The 18,014-nt window shown below is 49.6% G+C and overlaps 1 protein-coding gene across 1 annotated transcript in view; it reads right to left on the reverse strand.

The window, feature by feature from the left end:
* Nucleotides 1-17,687, reverse strand: part of CRACD (capping protein inhibiting regulator of actin dynamics) — a 36,184-nt gene extending 18,497 nt beyond the window's left edge. The window contains exons 1-3 of the mRNA XM_054383167.1: nt 17,619-17,687; nt 15,406-15,575; nt 930-1,065 (exon numbers count right to left, since the gene is read on the reverse strand). Coding sequence (XP_054239142.1) covers nt 930-1,049 — 120 coding nt within the window. The 5' untranslated portion in view covers nt 1,050-1,065; nt 15,406-15,575; nt 17,619-17,687. The remainder of the gene's footprint in view (nt 1-929; nt 1,066-15,405; nt 15,576-17,618) is intronic.
* Nucleotides 17,688-18,014: the final 327 nt, after the last annotated feature.

The raw sequence follows: 18,014 nt of genomic DNA on the forward strand, positions 1-18,014 counted from the left end.
GCCAGCACAGAGAGAAATTGGAGCTGTGCTACTGTGCTTTCTACTTCACAGTTCATCCCCAGTCAGCACAGTGAAGCCTGCTCAGGTGCTCTGCCTGCTGACAGCAGCAGGCAGGAAGAAGGAACAATTTTCATCCTGGAGGTCAGATCTGCCCACAGTGCAGGATCTCTCACTCACCAGAAAAGGTGGAGCCTGGGTAGGCTTTGGAGGCAAAAGAAATCAGTGGTGTTTTACCAGTCAGGGCAACCACACCTGCACAGCAGCAAACATTTAGCAGGACTCTGACCGGACAAGTCAGCATCCTGAGCAATGAAATGGCTCCTGCTCCTCCAAGGACTGCAAAGCACAGAGCTGGGAACCTTACAGATGTCCAAGAAGTAAAGCAAAAAACCCACAGGAGCACTCATGGAATAGAGTTCTGGGGAAAAGGAAAGGGGGGGATGTAAAGCTCTACAGAAGCAAAGACCTAAATGTGTTGCTGAGAGAGTTGGTTATGTGCTGTGTGCTCTGGAGAGAGGAACCAACACCTCTCCTGAGAGCCTTTGAAAGGACAGGGAGGGGAGTGTCATACAGATAAAAGAGTAATCCAAGCAGCTGTCTGGCCCTGTTGCCATTCCTTGCCCCTCACTTTTTCCCCTCAGTACCACACTGTACGTCTCAGGCACACAGCTCAGGATGTGCCAAACCCATGAGTTCACTTCAGATGAGCCCCATAGGACACTTCTGCATCACTCCCATCCCTTCCAGGACCAAACCCTTCTGCAGGTCACCCAAACCATTGCTGTGGCTTTTGGCCAACCACTTACGTGGCTGAGAACCTGCCCTGAGGCTCCTGGAAAAAGTCCAAGGCAGCTTTACCCAGGCTCAGCACGTTCTGCAGGCCATTTCCCACCACATTTTCAGTGTCATTCCCACTCCTCCTTTCTTACCTGGAGAGTTTTGACTTTCCCTAGGACATTCTCCTGTGACATTGCTTGGATGGCCTGGTCACTCTCTGTTCTCCCATCAGGTATGAAAATGCTGTCATGGGAGAAGGCTCGACTGCCCATAGAATAATGGGAGGACCTGGAAAACAGTCAGGAAGGAAATCAGCACAGCAACTGAGTGAGCAGAGAGACCCTGCCCTGCTGAGAGCCCACCTCCAGCACTGCCTCCACTTCTGGGGTCCCCAGCAGGAGAAGGACACAGAGCTGCTGGAGTGAGGCCAGAGGAGGCCACAAAGATGATCCAAGGGCTGGAGCAGCTCTGCTATGAGGACAGGCTGAGGGAGCTGGGGGTTTTCAGCCTGCAGAAGACTCTGGGGGGGACCTCAGAGCTGCCTGCCAGGACCTGAAGGGATCCTGCAGGAAGGCTGCAGAGGGACTTCTCCTCAGGGGGTCTAGAGACAGGCCAAGGGGCAATGGTTTGAAGCTGAGGCAGAGCAGGGTTAGAGTGGAGCTGAGGAAGAAGTTGTTGAGGAGGAGGTGGTGAGACTCTGGCACGGCTGCCCAGGGAGGCTGTGGCTGCCTCCTGCCTGGGGGTGCTGAAGGCCAGGCTGGATGAGACCTTGAGCAGCTGAGTGTAGTTGAGAGGTGTCCCTGGGCATGGCAGTAGATGATGTCTGAGCTCCCTTCCAGCCTGAGCCACTCTCTTATTCTGTGGTATAGATTTCCTCTCCCTCTTGCCTCCTACATAAATCTTTGACTCATTCCCAGAGGAGAGGCATCCAAGCCTGTTCTGTTGTCAGCAGTTTAACAGAGGTACACAATCTCCTCACACACAGTTTTCCTCCCTGGAAGGCTATCAGGTGGGGTACTTCCAATAGGCATGTTGAGAAGTACAATCTGTTGTCCTTAGAAACACCAAATCTCGATGTTCCTTTTAGGATGCAGAGGAGATCAGAGGCTCACAGGATGTTAGGGGTTGGAAGGGACCTCTGGAGATCATCCAGTCCAACCCCCCTGCCAGAGCAGGGCCACAGATTCCAGCACAGGTCACACAGGAATGCATCCAGACAGGGCTGGAAAGTCTCCAGAGGAGGAGACTCCACAACCTCTCTGGGCAGTCTGCTCCAGGGCTCTGTGACCCTCCCAGTGAAGAAGTTCCTCCTCATGTTGAGGTGGAACCTCCTGTGCTGGAGTTTCCATCTATTGCCCCTTGTCCTATCACTCCAACAGCTCTGTGTCCTTCTCCTGCTGGGATCCCAGAACTGGAGGCAGGATTGGAGGTGAGGTCTGAGCAGAGCAGAGCCAAGGGGCAGAATCCCATCTCTTGCCCTGCTGCCCACACTCCTCTTTTGCCTTCAGGGCAGACTGAGCACAAATGCCATTTAAAGCTTACTTTAGGACACTGGGGCACAAAAAAGAGCTTGGGAGCTTGCCCTGCCCTGGACTCACAAGAGCATGAGCACTAGCAGCCCAGCTCACCTTGACAAGTGCCCACAAAGGGCAGGATAGGGCCACGCCAAACACATCCACATCTCTCTCTCTTCCTCATCTGACATCACACATTTTTGTTTCACAGAGCTAAGGCCAAGCACCTGCCAAAGCTTTTCACCACTTTTGTTTTCTTACTAATTTACTACCAAAACAAACATTCCCCAAACTGTCAGAACACATCAAACACTCACAAGAAACCACCCTGCAGTCAAGGAACTTCCCTTTCCTCTGTCCCCTCAGAAGGCTTTGCAGATATTCAGTGTATTTCACAACTGAGCCAATATTGTCAGCTACAGGGTCCAAAAAAAAAGGTAAAAAAAGTAAAATATTTTGCTTAAAAGTCTATGTAGGCTGGAATCCCTTGGTAAAACCCACATTCACACCTTGCAGTAACCTAGTTTCTTTTACAGGCAAGTGTCAATAGCTTTTGAGGTGATTTCCAGGCTACTTGACCTTTCTGCAAGGTCTCTGCTTTGACTCAAAGCTCACAATCCCTTCACATCTTCCCAGCTGTGAGCTTGACAGATTATACCACAAAGGTCCCTTTGCCACTGCTTTCTTTCCTTCCCCACTCTCCTCATGTTCTACTTTTGGAAGAACTGAATTTCTTTCAAGCCATAGCACACTATGAATAATTGAGGCTCCTCCTCTGCTGCCACCACTCCCATCTCTGACCTGCTCCTCAGCAGCCTCTCTACAATAACATCCTCACACACCTCACCTGCAGGCTGTGCTCCAGAGCCCTCCCCTCAGCTGAAGGCATGATGGCAGCAGGATGGCTTTCAACAGATATCTGCTGGCCTCAACATCAGAGGGACACAGAGCTGCTGGAGAGAGTCCAGAGGAGGACACAAAGATGATCCAAACTCTGCTGTGAGGCCAGGCTGAGGGAGCTGGGGAGGTTCAGCCTGGAGAAGAGAAGACTCTGGGGGGACCTTAGAGCTGCCTGCCAGGACCTGAAGGGAACCTGCAGGAAGGCTGCAGAAGGACTTCTCCTCAGGGGGTCTAGAGACAGGCAAGGGGGAATGAAGCAGAGCAGGGTTAGACTGGAGCTGAGGAAGAAGTTCTGGGTGGTGAGACTCTGGCACAGGCTGCCCAAGGAGGCTGTGGCTGCCTCCTGCCTGGGGGTGCTGAAGGCCAGGCTGGATGAGACCTTGAGCAGCTGAGTCTAGTTGAGAGGGGAGGCTGGAGATGAGCTCTGAGCTCCTTTCCAGCCTGAGCCATTCTAGGAGTCTGTGATTGTGTGGTCTGTCAGGGAGCTGGGCTGCATCACAGCCGTTCTTAAAGGTGCTACTAACTCCACATCACTTCCAAGAGATGTGGGCAAACAATGGCATCAGTTCCCCAGCATGCCTGTTGATAAAACAACAATGACACTTCAGAGGCTGTTTGTTTGATTCCCTGCCAGAAACCTGACTGAATTCAATGAATTATGGATATGCTACACCAAAATACAAAGCACTTTTAGCACATCCCTAAAGACATTCTCTCTGAAGGTGTTGCAGCCCGACCATCCTGTTCCAGTGGCAGTTGCAAAACACATTTTCAAAACTATTTTCTCATACTCAAAGCAGAGAGGCTGCCCTCTGGAATCCCAGTGCTGGGCAGTGTTATCAGCTTAGGATGCAATTTTCCATCAGCTCCAGGTATTCCAAGTCAGGACTGGGTGAGGTATCCCAATCTCCCTTTATTCTCCCTCTCCTCTGTTCCCATCACCTCTTTTGTGCCTGCTTAGCATTCACAGTTCACAGGAAAGAATTCATAGAGTTGTTCTACCTTAAAAACTAACCCCAACTCCCCCCTAACAATACAACTCCTAACCCCACACAGCTTTCTGTGCTGCTGACCAAACACAGACACAAGCTTCCATAGAGCTGCATTTCCAGAGAGCTGCTGGAAGGAGCCTGACAGCTGCAGCCTGGACTCCAACAGCATCTACTGCCATGGGCCTCCACCCTGAAGTACCTCAGGGTATGTGCAGGAAGCAAAATGCACAGGGGATGAGGCTAAGTTTACTTCAGTCCTGGTGGCTGTTGTGTTTCAGACCCCACTTTTCTCCAGAGCTATTTCTCCCCTCAAAGACAAATGTGGGGTCCTCTGAAAGGGGAAGCTTTGGCAGCAGGGAATACTGAGGTCTCAGCTCTTGCATAACCTACAGCAGTGCATTAGTGTCCTACAGAAAACCTGCACCACCAATTGCCTCTTCAGTGTATCAGAAATGATCCTCCCACTCTGATATTAAAGAGTCAGAAATAGAAAGTGGAGCATAAAGGTCCAGAATGAGTTACTCTGTTCTTTCATGTTTGTAGAGACTGACTCTACAAAACCCCCAGTCTCATAACTTCCACTCTTTTAGATTTCCATTGGAAACCAATTCTGGAATCATCACAGATCAGAGCCAACTTCTTAACATCAAGCAGCTTTTAACACTAAAGAATTCAGAAGGCATGCAAAGCAGGACTAGGCTGGGTTGAGCCAGGTATTGACCCTTCATATAATCCCTTCAAAGACATCCGAGAGTCACCTCCAAGAAGAGTGCCCCAGGGCAATGCCAAGGGCAGACAGAGGCTGCCATTACTTAGAGTTTTGTTTTAAAAGCAGAGTCTGATTCCAGCTCTTTGCACCTCACATGAACGGCCCCAGGGCAGCCAGAGATGAAAAACACAAATTGCATTTTGTAGTCATTCCACAGCTCCATTAACACTGCAACAGAGCAAAAGGGATTTGTAATTCTGAGCTGTGATTTTAGTGGCCTCTCTTTCATCTGTCACGCTGGGATGGGAGGTTTGGTTCTAGCTGAAGCCTGGCTGGGAAGTATTTGTCCATGCCACAACCTAACTCTGAGGTACAGCTGTGCTCAGACAGCACTGCCTGAGCCTGCAGCTGTGGTGCCTGCAAGCTGAGCAGGCAAGAGAGCCTTTTTGCAAAGTAGTTGAGGAATTCTTTTGCATCAAGTAAACTTAGAGATCATTCCTCTGCTTAGTCTATGAAGATGTATCTGCCCAACCTTCAGGAACTGCCCAACCTCAGGGCACTAACTCTGGGCACAGTCCCATGGTTCTGACCCAGTAGAACCCCACTGGTGCCAGCAGAGCCCTACTGGTGCCAGTGAGCTGTTTTGCAGCCTCTGTGCTGGCAGCCCTGCTCATTTCCAAGCTGTCATGCAATGCTGTTTTATGCAAAGCTCCAGTCTGGTTTCATCTAAGGACCTGCAACCTATGAACTTCCATCATTATTTTTGATAGAGCAGAGATCAAGCCTAGCTTTAAGTAGCTGATGCATCCTTAATACATGCTAATAATCTAACTACAACAATGATAATTAAGGGCATAAAAATAATCATGGGAAGTATCAAGGTCCTGACTGCACTAATAAGCTTTGATATTCCTGACCAGTCTCACCTGGGACCTCCATCCACACACATGGGTCCAGGAGCTCTACTTAAGATCTCAGCTGAGGGTTTGGTCCCTGCCTGAGCTATGCTGGAGGAGTGTTGGTCCTCAGCTCAGCCACCACTGTGCTTGGTCATGGAGCCCCCTGACCCAGACCTCAATCTGCAGAGCAGTTTCCTGGCTTGCCCTTGGCCCTGCCTTCGCAGATATTTCACCAATACCTGTGATGGATCCTGCCAAAGGAGTCATGCGAACAAACAACTGGAGAGAGCAAAGCTGCTCTCTGCCACAGCCTTTTCTGTCCTGGAACCCCCTTCATTCCACAACACACCTCAGGACTCCAAGAGGAGCAACTTGATCTGCATGGCTCTGTAGCAGCTGAGAGGAGTGCAGAAAACCCAGGCGTGCTTTGCCTCTGAAAGCTTCTCAGTGCTCACACACTGCTTTGCTCTGCTTGGTCTCAGAGAGACACTGAAATCAGAGGGCTGCTGAGGTGAGTCTCCAGCAGGAGGTGGACACCAAGGGCACTCTCACTGGAGTCAGGAGGGCACTCAGAAATGAGGCACCTAAAGGAAGTGAGGAGACTGACAACAGCCAATTGCAGAGATCAGGCTAACAAGCAAACCAAAAACTGCCCAGGGTATCAGAACTGGAGGGGACAAAGAGAACCTGGCTGGGGACCCCTCTCCAGCTGCAAGCAGGGAGATCACTTTTTTACTGCTGGTCTAGATTGGTCCAAGCAGGGAGATCACTTTTCTACTGCTGGTCTACATTGGCCCAAGCAGGGAGATCATATTTTTACTGCTGGTCTAGACTGGCCCAAGCAAGGAGATCATATTTTTACTGCTGGTCTAGATTGGTCCAAGCAGGGAGATCATATTTTTACTGCTGGTCTACATTGGTCCAAGCAGGGAGATCATATTTTTACTGCTGGTCTAGACTGGCCCAAGCAGGGAGATCACTTTTCTACTGCTGGTCTAGATTGGCCCAAGCAGGGAGATCATATTTTTACTGCTGGTCTAGACTGGCCCAAGCAGGGAGATCACTTTTTTACTGCTGGTCTAGATTGGCCCAAGCAGGGAGATCACTTTTCTACTGCTGGACTAGATTGGTCCAAGCAGGGAGATCATATTTTTACTGCTGGTCTAGATTGGTCCAAGCAGGGAAATCACTTTTCTACTGCTGGTCTAGATTGGCCCAAGCAGGGAGATCACTTTTCTACTGCTGGTCTAGATTGGTCCAAGCAGGGAGATCATATTTTTACTGCTGGTCTAGATTGGTCCAAGCAGGGAGATCACTTTTTTACTGCTGGTCTAGATTGGCCCAAGCAGGGAGATCACTTTTCTACTGCTGGACTTGATAGGTCTAAGCAGGGAGATCACTTTTCTACTGCTGGTCTAGATTGCTCCAAACAGAGCTGTCCAGTGGGACACCCCTGTAGAAATGTGGCAAAGTAGTGGCTGAAATTAACCAAGAAATAATCAGGACATTTCCTGGACCCAACCATAAAAACCTTGTGGCTGTCTAGATCTGGTTGTGTTCATGTTCAGCCAGCAGCTGAACTCACAGGGATTTCTGAACATATAAATATCCTGCCAGTGAATAAACAGATAGAGCAAAGAAACTCTTCTTATTCTTCCCATTTCAACAAGGCAGATTCTTGCAAGCTGTCATTTATAGGTTTGTTGGGTTTGCCTCCTCCCCACTCACAGATTTAGCAACCAAACAGCTGAAGTGTTGATGAATCACTTTCGTAAGACCAAATGCTGTGAGAGTCGTGCAGAAAACCCAACACACAGATATCATTAAAAGTTTTAACATTAGGCTTAGGAGTTTGAGGTGAAGACTGTGATAATAGCAGCAGCTACCTTTCATAGAGCAGAGAACCAGTAGAGAAGACCTTTAAGATCATCCAGTCCAACCATAACCCAGCCACCATGACCACTGAACCACCTCCTGAAGTGCCACATCTACAGCTTCTTGAACACCTCCTGGAAAGTCTGGGGCAGATTCTATGCCAACAGCTACTTTGACCTGCCTGCTTTGTAAGAATCCACCCAAATGAGCCTCCAAAACCAGACTGTACTTTGGGACTAAGCCTTTAGTGAAACCCCTGAGGTGGCCTGGAGCAGGACCATGAATCTTTGTATCCTGCTGCTGACTGTCACCTGCACCGAACTGGATTTCTCCACATAGTACAGGACAATGCTAAGGAGAGCCCGTAAGATCCATCCCACTACCCTTTGCCTTATCCCCACCAAAGTAAGGTGGGAAACACTGCCCACCTGAAGCACCCACTGAAGGGAGAGCTGAGCTGCCAGGTGAACATCCCCCCAGAGGCTGGCATTGCTCTAAGAGGCAAAACCAATTCCAGAGAGAGACAGTGAGCAGTTTCTGCTGTGTGCCTCCCTGAATCACCACACATTGGTTCAAGGGACGTGTCAGGTAATTACCTGAGCAATAATAAGAGAGTCACTTGAGAGATGAGGGAAATATAATTAACACTCATTTTCAGGCCATTCTCTATGGCAACAAGGGGAATGTCACTGAGCAGCAGGCAGTAACCAAGGCCACCTTTGGGGAGGAGGAGTTGTTCTCATTCACACATGAAATGCAAAACTAAAATGAAATATTCAGAGACTAACATGGAGATACAGAAGATGAGCAACAGGGAATAAACTCTGTCACCTCCTAGCCTTGACTTATATAATGTGTTGTTGTTGGAAGAGGAGAGGATCACAGAGTCCTCTGGAAATTCCCAAGCTGAGCGTGATGCTCAGAACAGTCAGAGGATGCTGAAGGGCCTGGAGCACTGCCCTGTGAGGAGAGCTGAGAGCCCTGGGGCTTTGTCTTTTAGTCTGGAGAGCAGAAAGCTGAGAGGGGATCTGATCAATGTCTATCAATATCTGAGGGCTGGGGGTCAGGAGGGAGGGGACAGGCTCTGCTCAGTTGCACCCTGGGATAGGACAAGGGGTGATGGATGGAAACTCCAGCACAGGAGGTTCCACCTCAACATGAGGAGGAACTTCTTCACTGTGAGGGTCACAGAGCACTGGAACAGGCTGCCCAGAGAGGTTGTGGAGTCTCCTTCTCTGGAGCCTTTCCAGCCCCATCTGGATGTGTTCCTGTGTGACCTGTGCTGGATTCTCTGGTCTTGCTCTGGCAGGGGAGTTGGACTGGATGATCTCCAGAGGTCTCTTCCAACCCCTAACATCCTGTGAGCCTGTGATCATTTTAGTTTCTGAGGCAAATATTCAGCTGGGAACAACCACAGAAAGAGTGACTGAGCATTGAACAAGCCTCTCCTGTCCCTAACTTCTGTCAAAACAACCAAGGGAGTGCAGGTCCCAATGGGCCCCCTCCAGAAGAACCTGCATTTTATTTAGTATCTGTGTTCCCTCAGAGCCGTAGTGTTCCTGCCATGCATGCACAAAGCCAGCAGAACTGACTTCCAGGAGCAAAGCTCACACAGGTTGAAAAGATGTCCTGCCAAAATGACAGCTCCTGCTGCTTTTTGAATTTCCCTCCTTTTTTTTTTTTTTTTTTTTTTTGGGTATCACAGTCTCACAGTATAGCATAGTATATCAGGCTGGAAGGGACCTCCAGAGACCATCAGGTCCAACCCCCCTGCCAGAGCAGGGTCACCCAGGGTAGTCTATACAGGAAAGCATCCAGGTGGGTTTGGAAAGTCTCCAGAGAAGGAGACTCCACAACCCCCCTGGGGAGCCTGCTCCACGGCTCTGTCACCCTCACTGTAAAGAAGTTTCTCCTCCTGTTGAGCTGAAATCTTCTATGTTCTAGTTTGAACCCATTGTTCCTTGTACTATCACTGTGAACCACCCAAAAGAGCCTGGCCCCCTCCCCTTGACACCCAGCCCTCAGCTATTGAGAGACATTGATCAGATCCCCTCTCAGCCTTCTCTTCTCCACACTAAACAGCCCCAGGGCTCTCAGTCTCTCTTCACAGGGGAGATGCTCAAGTCCCCTAAGCATCCTCCTGGCTCTCCCTTGGACTCTCTCCAGCAGGTCTCTGTCTCTCTTGAACTGGGGAGTCCCAAACTGGACACAGGATTGCAGCTGTGGTCTCAGTAGGACAGAGTAGAGAGGAAGAAGAACCTCCCTAGCCCTGCTGGACACACCTTTCTTGATACATCCCAAGAAAGAAGATGAAAGTTCAAAAGGGACTGAAACACAACAGCTGTCCTGGCATTCTTTGTTGCCATCACTCCCTCCTTGCTTTCAGAGGAGCAACTCTTTGCTTCCTCTTCCTTCTGTCAGTGAAGACTTCCTACAATGAGTCCCCTTGTCACAGAATCATAGAATTGTCAGGGCTGGAAGGGACCTCAAGGATCATCCAGTTCCAACCCCCCTGCCATGGGCAGGGACACCTCACACTACAGCAGGTTGCTCACAGCCACATCCAGCCTGGCCTTAAAAACCTCCAGGGATGAGGCTTCCACCACCTCCCTGGGCAACCTGTGCCAGTCTCTCACCACCCTCATGGGGAAGAATTTCTTCTGAACATCCAATCTGAATCTCCTCACTTCTAGTTTTGCTCCATCCCCCCAGACCTGACACCCTGAAATGTCCCTCCCCAGCTTTCTTGTAGCCCCCTTCAGATACTGGAAGGCCACAGTAAGGTCTTCTTGCAGCCTTCTCCTCTCCAGACTGCACAACCCCAACTCTCTCAGTCTGTCTCCAGAGCAGAGCAGCTCCAGCCCTCTGCTCATCCTCATGGCCCTTCTCTGGACACCTTCCAGCACCTCCAGATCTGTCCTTCCATCTCTCATCATTTGTTTCCACTTTCTGTATGCCTCTTTGTCAAACTTCAGTCTATGCAAGGCACCATGATTTAGCCATGGTGATAGCTGTGCTTCCATCCTTTCTCTGCCTGGGAATTTGTGTTGTGCCCTTTGTGGCCACTGAGACACAGAACTGGTACTGTACAGGTCAGATTTGACAGCAGCTGTCTGCAATTTATTGCTGATGCCACAACTCAGCTGACTGAATCTTCATCACATTATTTCCCCTCTAAACACACTTTAAGGAAGGCCACTACAAGCCAAGTGTCTACCCGACAAAAAAGGAATGCAGATGCCCCTGTCAGCACTGACATTATTTCCATCACTGGCACTGGCCTCTCTTCAGCAGAGGCCACATTTGCACTATAAAAGCTGATGGAACCATCTCCTTTCCATCTTCAGACTGCCTGGGACGTTTGGACTCACCCAGCCTCTGACAAAAATTAACTTTAGCAAATCACTAAATGAAAGCCTCTTTAAAAGGACAACAGAATGCTTTTTTTTTTTAAACCTCTTCCCAGTCCTTCTGCTCCTTTCCAGTGGAAAAATTCCCTCTTGGCTCCGGCAGACCGCCCAGAGGAATTGAGAAGACTTCAGTTCCCACAGGAGACAGGCACTCACCACAACCTGCAGCTCCATGCAGACTCATGACCTGACTTGTGCTGCACCCTTGGCACCGTGCCCTTAGTTTGCCACCCCGGGACACCCCCTCTGGGAACTTCCCATCCAAAGCAACGAAGCTGCTGACACAGCTTGGGAACACGACATGCTCCTTGCCCCAGCTCTGCTCCACAAACACTTGATTGCTTCTTTTGCTTATCTGCAGGATCTCCTGATGAGAGCTGAGCAAAACACCTGCTTTAAACTCAGCCTGCCTTTGAAGAAAGAGGCTGGGAATACATCACAAGAAGTGCTGAAGGATTTTCCTTTGTCTCCACGTGTGCCCAGGCTACCTTTCTAGGATGGAGCTTTGCTGGCAAGGTGTCAGGACAGCTGTCAAGGGCAGGTGACTCTGAAGTCCTGCTGGTAAATTTGCCAGAAACCAAGGTTTGTGCTGGCCCAGGAATGCTTTTGGTTTCTACAATGAAACCAAAGTTTGCGTTGGCTCAGGAATGCTTTTGGTTTCTACAATGAAAACCAAGGTCTGTGTTGGCCCAGGAATGCTTTTGGTTTCTACAATGAAACCAAGGTTTGTATCTGCCCAGGAATGCTTTTGGTTGTTACAAGGATGGAAGTGCCAATGGAATTACAGAGCTCTCTCAATCATCTGGTCAAGGGCAACAAGGCTACAGCCTGAATAGCAAATACCAACTTGGCTTGCCAAAATGAGGCAAAAAATCCCAGAATCACAGAATGTTAGGGGTTGGAAGAGTCCTGCAGAGATCATCCAGTCCAACCCCCCTGCCAGAGCAGGAGCATCCAGGGCAGGACACACAGGAACACATCCAGGTGGGTTTGGAAGGTCTCCACAACCTGTGTGGGCAGCCTGCTCCAGGGCTCTGCACCCTCACTGTAAGAGCTGTGATTCTCCTGGAGAAATCCCCCTGCTGAATGCACATGGGCCCCACAGGCAGGAGAGAAGCTGAATTCATCAGCTGAGCAGTCACTGCTCTACAGCTTAGCACAGCTCCAGAGCACAAGGCACAGAGCTGGGCAAGCCATGCTCCAGACCCAACTGCAATTTGTGCTATGAAGGCTCAGCAAACACTGGCCCAAGTTGTTGGAGACAGGAAACCTCCCTGTTTTCTTCTTCACAGGCAGTCTTGCTCAGCACATAGAGAGAACTAAGCTCTTCAGGTGACCCTGCTCTGGCAGGGGGGTGGCACTGGGTGATATTTCAAGGTCCCTTCCAGTCCCTAAAGCTCTGTGATTTCTTTGTGATGAGGATGGCTTCCTGCAGGCCACCTGAGAACCATTTTTGCAGGGATGATGCAGGATTTGCAGATTACAGATACAGGGGTCCCACTTCACAGCCAGCCACATTCAAGAGACTGAAGTTTGCTGGGAGGTTTTCCCTGGAAGAAGATTCATGTTGTCCCGCTTGAGACTTAAAGCCCTGACACGTCTGATTGCAGGTCCTTTGAAATACTGCATGCAGCCCTAGTATAGGCACCCTGCTGGACCCTCTGCAAGAAAAACCTAATTCCCCACTGCCTCTGCACAGCAGTCCAGAATGACAAACCTTCTGTAGAGCACCACAGAGGTGTCCTTTCAGCTGTGCCCTCACAATCCTTGCATAATGGCAACCATGACAAACATCAAATCTTATAAAATTCCAAATCCCAGCCTCAGAACAGAAACTTCTGGAGGACTGTAGAGAAGCTCCACAAATGCAATGTAACTTGTCTTACAAGAAGCCCTTCCACCTGCCAGCTCCTACAGTTAGGACAGAGAGTTAATGAACACAGTTTTAACTCTATGAACTCAAGAAGGGCCATAAAAAAGGTGGTAAAAGGAATTTCAGCACTTCACAAGGCAGGGCAAAGCAAACTGCAACAGGAAACCTCCCAGCTAGGAGCTGCAAGCCACTGTGGATGCATACAGAAAGGCTGAAGTGTGCACACATCAGGGTACCAGGCAATTCATTTGCATCTGATGAGACCAGGAAGTATCTGCCAGAAAGGATGGGCAGGCAGATCTCTGGGGCTGCCTTCAATTTGGCCAATTTACACTGCATGCAGATGAGCTACATTGCTCCTGGGATGTCTGCATCACCCAGGCAGTGCAGCCTCCATGACAGACTCAGGCATCAGCTCTGAGCAGGCTGTAAGCCAATGCAGCACACAGTGAAACACTAGCGCAGGGCTTGGAAGCAATGTAGAGAGCATGTTTAGCCTATACTCATCTACCTGCTTGGCTCTGCCTTGCTGAAGCAGCCTCCTCTCCAAAATAACAACCTCTGCTCCCCAAAAAGCCCACCTGAAGCACCTGCAGATAAAGCAGTGAACCCTACAGGGCTGTAGTGCTTCATCAGTCAAGGGAATGGGAGCATCCCTCAACTTTTGTTGGGAAATTGGCAGTTTGATGACAGTTTAGGGAGAAGGACCTGGGAGTGCTGGTGGATAACAGGTTCTGCATGGGACAGCAATGTGCCCTGGAGGCCAAGAAGGCCAATGGGATCCTAGGGGGCATTCAGAGGAGTGTGTCCAGCAGATCCAGGGAGGTTCTCCTCCCCATCTACTCTGCCCTGCTGAGACCTCACCTGGAATTTTGCATCCAGCTCTGGGCTCCCCAGTTCAGAAGGGACAGGGATCTGCTGGAGAGAATCCAAAGGAGGGCTACCAGGATGCTGAAGGGACTGGAGCACTACCTGGTGAGGAGAGGCTGAGAGCCCTGGGGCTGGTTAGTCTGGAGAGAAGACTGAGAGGGGATTTAATCAATGTCTATCAATATCTGAGGGCTGGGGGTCAGGAGGGAGGGGACAGGCTCTGCTCACTTGCACCCTGGCATAGGACAAGGGGCAATGGATGGAAACTCCAGCACAGGAGGTTCCACTTCAACATGAGGAGGAACTTCTTCACTGGGAGGGTCCCAGAGCACTGGAACAGGCTGCCCAGAGAGGTTGTGGAGTCTCCTTCTCTGGAGAGCAAAATGAAGGACATCATCTCACTGTCAGGGATTTCCCATTTCGCATAACTGGAACGAGAGTCCCCAGAAGCAAAGAGTGATGTGGGAGGTGTCCAGGACTGCCTTGGGAAACCTGGAACTTCAGAATTTCACAGAATGGATAAAAAATTGGAAGTTTAGAACCCATTTTTTTGACAGTCACATTTTCACAGCTCTGAGTTTGCACTGGTTCAAGTGCTGTGCAGGGTGATGGTTCTGATGCACACTTGATGCACTTTTTCTTTCTTGAGCAGAGGAATTTGGGATGGGTTTTAGACCCTCTCAGATCCATTACTTTCAGACATTCACACTCCCCAATACAAACAGTCCTGGGTTTTTTGCCCCCCAAAACCAGGCTTTGACCAGGAATCAGGGATCAATTAACCTCTGAGACTTCCAGATGGAAAGTGAATGAAGTATTCCTGACCCAACTAGTTTGTGCTTCTAGTTTGCTTGCCGCTTAGGGTTTTTTCCCCCCTCATCTCTCCCCTGCCTCATCTCCTTTCCCTCCTCCTGTTTTAAACAGGGAGAAAAAGCCTTTGCTTCTAGTTCAGAGATTGCTGACCAGTTCCACTGTGTAGAGTTTTTCTCCCCCTGTTTCTGCAGAAGAGTCTCCCAATGTCCTTCTGTCATCCTTTCTTGTCACTGGAATTTGATCTTCCAGGTGCCTCTCTCCCCTCTGCACTCAAAGCAGATCAGAATAAAAGGCAGCCTGTTTGATGACCTCAATTGCAATGCAAAACTCTACAGGATAGCCTGAAAGAGGATGTGTCTGTCCTGGTCCAGAGATACCACCCTGCAGGGCAAACCAGGCAATGAAGTACCTGCAGCAGTCAGTCCAATTTTCCCTTTTCCCAGTTTTAAAACCAGGGATGCCATGAATACCTCTGCTCAGGTGTTCACCACAGAGCTGTGTTGAATCACAGAGCTGGGTTTAAATTCAGTTCTGCTTCACCCTGGGGTTTCTGTTTTGTAGACCAGCACCATGCACCCGGTAAAGTCACACATGCAAGAAGCAAGCTGCCAGGCTCCACAGCAGCAGGAGTGACCTTCAGAGGAGGGACAGAGATGCACACCCTTCATACAAAGCAGGGCAAACTTGCACTCAGCAGGGGGAGAATTGAAACGGAACTATGTCAAAACCAGGGAGAAAAAGCCTTATGGTGGCAGCAGCCCCCGGGCACTCACCTCAGCCCACCGCTGGGCTCCTCATCGGAGGAGGAGGAGGAGCTGCTGGTGCAGATGTTGCCGAAGGAGTGGCTGGGCTTCAGCTTGCTCTCCTCGCAGGCTGACACTGGCTCCCTTTTCTTCCTCCTGCCGAACAGCTTCTTGAAAGGCTGGAACTTGCCAGCTTTCTTCTTGTCTGCAGACGGGAAGACAAAAGAGGCAGAGGGCTGAGGGACGCAGCTCGGCAGCAGGCTCAAAGCAGGAATGAGGTCAAAGAGCAAGTCAGCAGCCCGGCGCTTGCCATGTAAATGCAGGGCTGGGGCTCGCTGTTGACGCATCCTGTTGACAAGGCAAAGGTAAGAGCGTTCAAACATCTGCTCCTGGGCTTAAGGATCTGCTTGGAGGTGTCAGTGCAGCCCCACACTTGGAAGGGGCAGTTTTGCAGAGCCAGAGCAGGACGCTGAGGCTCGTTTTTCAAGGCTTTGCACCAGGCTTTGGACATTCTCACCAAAAGATGAGCACTGGTTTGGTCTCTCCCCTTTGGCAGGTGCTGGATCCTCTGCCTGGCATCAGAAGCAGCTGAAAATACCCAGCTGTATTTTACTGACATAGCCTGATAACTAGACAAGTCAGTTTATGATTGAAGAGGATAAATTTCTGTTGCTGTGCTCCAGGGTTACTTCCATAAGCACCCAGCTTTACAACAGCAAAGTCAGCAAGTTTTTCTGACTTTTTTTTTTTTTTTACCCCTCAAGTAACTGAGGACAGAATTTGACCAAGCATTTCTTCCTTGAGGTGCTTACATTGTCAAACCTTCACCAAAAAAACCAACCAACCAAACAAACAAAAGAATAAAAAGCAGCACAGCAAAAGGACAAAGCAGACACAAAAGACAGGAACACAAAGTAACTTTTTATTTCCTACCAAGGACTGAAGAAAGTAAGAGCAGCTTCAAACTTCTTTCCCCATATCTATTAAAAAGAAGTACCAAGGGTTTCTTGTTAACCATTGCCCAGGAGGGGTTCATTGCTTGGGGCTGGGAGGCACCAAAGAATTTCTAACACATCCTAACTGTCAAAGAGATCCATTTCTTTTCTGCCTCTACTTAATTTTGCATTGCATCTACTGAAAACCAGCTAGTGGGGCTCTTAAAGACCTGTCATAATCCAGTTTGAGAAGCATCATGCTGTACTGCTGACAAATATTTCCATAAGCTGTTTAAATCCTTACCTGTGCTTTTCTCCCAGGCTGTGTGCACAGGGAAGAGTACCCTGTGCTTTTCCCGTGGCCTGCTGCTCAGCAGAAAGCAGCAGTTTAGCTCCAAAGCACACATAAAGGTCCCCCAAGGAACATTTGACCAGGAAATGTGAAAAATCCTCTGTGGTACAACAGTAGCCTTCAATGCAAGCTGGAGCAGAGGAGATGCCACGGGAACACAAGGCAAAACTTTGTCCTGTGAGGGTGCCAGAGCCCTGGAGCAGGCTGCCCGCAGAGGTCGTGGAGTCTCCTTCTCTGGAGCCTTTCCCACCCCACCTGGATGTGTTCCTGTGTGATCTGCTCTAGGTGGCCCTGTTCTGGCAGGGATGTTGGACTGGGTGATCTCTGGAGGTCCCTTCCAACCTCTAATGTTCTGTGATACCACATCAGGTTTTATACTCTGCTCTGCTGTAGCTGGTATGGCAAAGCCACAGCTGGTAGCAGCCCTTTGTAGTCACTGGAGGCACACCTGCAGGGGATCTGCATGGAGAAAACCTGCCTGAGCACACTGCCAGCAGCCTACTGCCAGTAGCCTACTGCCAGGGGCAGGTGGCCTCCAAACTAGCTTCAATGCAGTGAGCACAAGCTGAACACAGGTGGGATCAAACTCAGGCAAAGCACAAGAAAGGAAGGCACTTGCCCTGAGTCTTTCTGTACCAGATAAGGGATGAAGCAGGAACTCTAGATTGAAATGATAAAGTCAAAGACAATCCAGACAGCAATTCTGCACTTGCTTTACAGGTCCCCATGGAGCTTACACAGGTAGTATTCTTCTCACTGAGTGGTTGAGATACACAACATTTGTGCATCCCAGAAGCAGCACAAAGACAAAAAGCTGAATGATGAACCTCAAATTCAGGCTGGGCATTAGGATTTTTCAATCCAGAATCACTGTCCAACAACAAGCAGATAAGAAGAGCAACCACTGAAGCAGCAATGTTATCAGCACAGAAGGGAAAAGAGGTATGGAATTTTACTCTCCCTGTGCCCCAGGTCTGCTTTCCATCAGCTGACCAACTCACACCTCTAGCCAGACCAAGTATTTGCTGCTCAGTTCTCACTTTAGAGAAATGTATTCTTGTAAGAAGCCCCTAACAGGCAGGCAGACAGACAGGCAGGCATGGAGACAGAGCCACAGCTGCCCCAATCTTTCACATACTGCAAAACCTCCTCACTCCAATGGTAGAGCAGAGAGGAGAGAAAGCATCTATACCAAAACCTCCTCACTCCAAGGATAGAGCAGAGAGGAGAGAAAGCATCTATACCAAAACCTCCTCATTCCAATGGCAGAGCAGAGAGGAGAGAAAGCATCTGTACCAAAACCTTCTCACTCCAATGGTAGAGCAGAGAGGAGAGAAAGCATCTGTATCAAA

Source organism: Indicator indicator, chromosome 8 (assembly GCF_027791375.1).
Source record: "Indicator indicator isolate 239-I01 chromosome 8, UM_Iind_1.1, whole genome shotgun sequence".
Lineage (NCBI taxonomy): Eukaryota > Metazoa > Chordata > Aves > Piciformes > Indicatoridae > Indicator > Indicator indicator.